The sequence below is a fragment of the Cryptotermes secundus genome, unplaced genomic scaffold (assembly GCF_002891405.2).
Source record: "Cryptotermes secundus unplaced genomic scaffold, Csec_1.0 scaffold1729, whole genome shotgun sequence".
Taxonomy (NCBI): Eukaryota; Metazoa; Arthropoda; class Insecta; order Blattodea; family Kalotermitidae; genus Cryptotermes; species Cryptotermes secundus.
In genome coordinates, this window is record NW_019733345.1 from 280,234 (window position 1) to 284,930 (window position 4,697).

At 39.8% G+C, this 4,697-nt stretch overlaps 1 protein-coding gene across 7 annotated transcripts; it reads right to left on the bottom strand.

Annotated features, from left to right (window-relative positions):
- Positions 1-262: 262 nt before the first annotated feature.
- LOC111868125 (DNA/RNA-binding protein KIN17) lies at positions 263-4,691 on the bottom strand. Of its 7 annotated transcripts, none has more exons than XM_023858531.2 (4): positions 3,892-4,691; positions 2,059-2,299; positions 1,459-1,599; positions 263-1,367 (listed from the first exon to the last, which is right to left on the bottom strand). In XM_023858531.2, the coding sequence occupies exons 3-4, from the start codon at positions 1,461-1,463 to the stop codon at positions 734-736; spliced, it is 639 nt and encodes a 212-aa protein (XP_023714299.1). In that variant the 5' UTR covers positions 1,464-1,599; positions 2,059-2,299; positions 3,892-4,691; the 3' UTR covers positions 263-733. The 7 variants fall into 7 exon arrangements, with proteins under 7 accessions (XP_023714299.1, XP_023714298.1, XP_023714296.1 ...); XM_023858530.2 differs by having other exon boundaries at positions 2,059-3,082; XM_023858528.2 differs by lacking the exon at positions 3,892-4,691 and adding an exon at positions 3,626-3,866 and having other exon boundaries at positions 2,059-3,082.
- Positions 4,692-4,697: the final 6 nt, after the last annotated feature.

The window sequence follows — 4,697 nt, forward strand, 5'->3', positions numbered from 1 at the left end:
TATCTATAATTTCATCACCCTATGGTGGGACTGGTTAGCCACCGTTTTGGAGAACACTTCTTCATTCCACACTGCCATGTGATCCAAAATTATAAATGCAGGGAAACCATTTAATGATTACTCGATTCAGAAGGCTGGGTAGGCTCCAAAGCCAGTCTGGTCAATACGGAGAAAATTCTCCACCCTACTGGGACTTGAACTCTGACCCCCAATCACAGCTCCTATATCATTCGTTGTAGTTATATGAAATGAAGAACAATAGTTAAACTTCTCATTGGTAACACTTTATAATTCACTGGAGATGCTACAATGATGGCTTATTAACTGAATTACAGAATTAATATCTCACTGCAAAGAGCATTGTAGTTAAATTTATATGCTTTGTTCTTATTATTTCTTACAGGATCAAACCTTCTTTAAACTTGCAAATATGTCACATTAATGTTATATCATATTCACATATCTACATCATATAATTTACAGATATCTCCATAGTCCACCCTGTCAACTATTCTGCCCTTCAAAGGGCCTGAGGATATTTCAATGGTTACACAGAATTTCTTCTGATCCAGTTCACTAAGCATGGCACTGCAACCACTATAAGCACCATTTACAACACACATAGGTCGCCCTATTGCTGGTATCACAGTTTCAAGATGTTCTTGGTCTAGTTTTAGTTTGTGTCCACTATCTAACATGCATACTGTAGATACACAATTATCTGGCACTCCAGTCACAACCCTTTCTTCCTGTGGTATTTGTCACCCAGACACTTTGCCATCACCTTCACAACAATTCCTTTCACCAACCAGTAATCCTTTCTGTTTATACGTTCTCTCTTGTTCTCTTCATCTTTAATGATCTCACCAAGGGCTGATAACTTCCTCTTTTCACCTCTCCCTCCTCCAGATTCTTTTGAGTCTTTTCGGTTTCCTGCTGAAGAACAATTCTTCAATGCATTACGTGCCACCAAAGTTTTATTTCTCATGTCCTCATCCCCTTTTGTCCTTTTTGTTTCTAGCTTCAAATTTACAACAATTTTATGTTGCTCGCTTGGTCGCACAAACTCCGTGAAGACGTGTGTGTCATTCCTGGAACTTTCTTTCCCCTTCTCAATTTGCTTTTCAATAAAGGACATCATCCTCTCTCGCTCGTCTCTGTGGATCTTCTCCTTGCGGGAAACAGCTTCTTGCATGGCAATTGTTTCTGGGTCACGGTCTATATACTGGACATACAATCCTTCTTCAGGCTCATCCACCTTGCACTTTCCTTCTTTCCCAAGCCATTTCACAAAGTCTGTCAATGTATCCCACTGTGTAGAAGTCATATGCAAATGATGACGGTCAGAGATATAGTCCTGGTACACACTGTTAATCAAATATGCAAGTCAAACATTATATGAAAGTCATCAAATTCAGTTACAAATGAAACCAACTACATCACATCTCCTTATCTTACATCATCTTTTTCGTTCCCACTACAGCCACAGAGGTCCTAAGCCTACCCCCATCACCTTCTCCGTTCACTTCGATTTTCCTACATCTCACACATTCGGTAGGACGCCTTAGGAGGGTGATCAGCGGGTCGAAATGCCTCTACCTGTACATAAACACAGATGAATGCACACACAGAAATTAAACTTCTATACCATCAGTGGGATTCCAAACCACAATTCCGGTTTCCATGCGAGGGAAGACAGTTCATGCCTTACACCGCTTGGCTACCATGGCCGGTCCCTATCTTACATTACTCACTGAAAAATTTCATGCTAACAAATAGTGAACATTTTTACTTTCTTTGAAAAATGGAAGCCCCATGCTTACAATGCAAGAATAATGCCACCTGTATGGATGGCAAAGTAGGAAGGCAATCAGGCAGGATCAAAGAGGAAGCAACACGCAGGCTGAAACAGACAGGCAAGTATCCCTGCAAGAAACAACCCATCTTCACAACAACCACATGCATCAAAAACCCAAAAATTAATGGCAGAAAAATAAGTCTAAAAGCAGAGAACAACCAATATAAATCCTAAAAGTACTCTCCTGCTGTTCAACTTACCTGAAAATTCATGGTATGGTGTGGCGGTCCCATTTCCACTGCCATTAAGACACACTTGTGCTATGCAACTTCACCAGTACCAGATCAATTCCTCTCAAATCTCTACAACACGACACATCACTGAAGCTTTTGCGTGTTCATTGCCACATCTGTTTCATTGCAACTCAGCTCATAAAAGGATGTCGAAAAGCATCCACAGCAGCAAACTCCTAGTAGGTTATCTAATTCTCCAAAAATTTACCTGCAGAAAATATCAAACATCTCACTTCCTAGAAATATATGATGAAACTCCACCACGACCTCATAATTACAAATTCTTCATTATCTTAATTATAACAGAGAACAGTTAAAGTTAAATATGTAATTCAAACAACTATACAGTGCCTCAATTCCCATTACAAATTGAGAAAATATTATCACATTTTCTTATACGTCACATCATAACTCAAAGAATTCATGTTAAGTCAATACTGTGTCTTTCCTTCTTCCTCATGCCAAAGGAAGCCGCATGCATTCTACTTAAGAAGAATACCAGCTAGAAGGTGGGCTGAGGCAGGCAGGAAACAAGAAGAATAAAAAAGCAGGTTAATACATACTGAACAATAAGCATGCAGAAAGGCATCGAGACTAAGGCAAGCACATGCAGATATCTCAGACTCATCAGGCGACTCTCGTTTGAAGGAAGATACCGTTGACATAACTAAGATATGTTAACATAAATTCAACAAGTAACACGTGCACAAACTACTAAGATAACTCACGCAGAAGGGATTCCTGATGTACGTCACTTTGTAAATGGTGGTATGTTGTGGCGGTATCATTTCCACCAACACCAGGACCCATTATGTCTCTGTAACATACCCAGTAGCTGAACAATTCTCAACAACACTCTTCACCTCATTCCATTGATGTTTCCCTCCTCATTCAGTCTGACTTGTCACATTGCCGCTGACGTCTATTGCTGGTGACACAGGGCTACCATCATCAGCAACTTCCCACGATATCTTAGTCTCCAGAATATGGCCTGTAAGAGAAGAAATTCACTTGCTTCACAGAAATATTTCTTGAAGATCAACAGAAACTTAAGAATGACAAATACTGATTACCTGAATTGAAAGAGAGAGAGAGACAGAGAGAGAACACTGTTAATCAAATATGCAAGTCAAACATTATATGAAAGTCATCAAATTCAGTTACAAATGAAACCAACTACATCACATTTCCTTATCTTACATCATCTTTTTCGTTCCCACTCGAGCCGCAGAGGGCCTAGGCCTACCCCCATCACTTCCTCCGTTCACTTCGATTTTCCTACATCTCACACATTCGGTAGGACTCCTTGGGAGGGTGATCAGTGCGTCGAAAGGCCTCTACCTGTACACAAACACAGATAAATGTTCACACAGAAACTTAACTTCTATACCATCAGTGGGATTCCAACCCACAATTCCGGTTTCCATGCGAGGGAAGACAGTTCATGCCTTACACCGCTTGGCTACCATGGCCGGTCCCTATCTTACATTACTAACTGAAAAATTTCATGCTAACAAATAGTGAACATTTTTACTTTCTTTGACCAATGGAAGCCCCATGCTTACAATGCAAGAATAATACCACATGTATGGATGGCAAAGTAGGAAGGCAATCAGGCAGGATCAAAGACGAAGCAACACGCAGGCTGAAACAGACAGGCAAGTATCCCTTCAAGAAACAACCCATCTTCACAACAACCACATGCATCAAAAACCCAAAAATTAATGGCAGAAAAATATGTCTAAAAGCAGAGAACAACCAATATAAATCCTAAAAGTACTCTCCTGCTGTACAACTTACCTGAAAATTCATGGTATGGTGTGGCGGTCCCATTTCCACTGTCATTAAGACACACTTGTGCTATGCAACTTCACCAGTACCAGATCAATTCCTCTCAAATCTCTACAACATGACACATCACTGAAGCTTTTGCGTGTTCATTGCCAGACCTGTTTCAATACAACTCAGCTCATAAAAGGGTGTCGAAAAGCATCCACAGCAGCAAACTCCTTGTAGGTTATCTAATTCTCCAAAATTTTACCTGCAGAAAGAAATCAACATCTCACTTCCTAGAAATATATGATGAAACTCCACCACGACATCATAATTACAAATACTTCATTATCTTAATTATAACACAGAACAGTTAAAGTTAAATATGTAATTCAAACAACTATACAGTGCCTCATTTCCCATTACAAATTGAGAAAATATGATCAAATTTTCTTATACGTCACATCATAACTCAAAGAATTCATGTTAAGTCAATACTGTGTCTTTCCTTCTTCCTCATGCCAATGGAAGCCGCATGCATTCTACTTAAGAACAATACCAGCTAGAAGGTGGGCTGAGGCAGGCAGGAAACAAGAAGAATAAAAAAGCAGGTTAATACATACTGAACAATAGGCATGCAGAAAGGCATCGACACTAAGGCAAGCACATGCACATATCTCAGACCCATCAGGCGATTCTCGCTTGAAGGAAGATACCGTTGACATAACTAAGATATGTTAACATAAATTCAACAAGTAACACGTCCACAAACTAATAAGATAACTCATGCAGAAGGGATTCCTGATGTACGTCACTTTGTAAATGGTGGTATG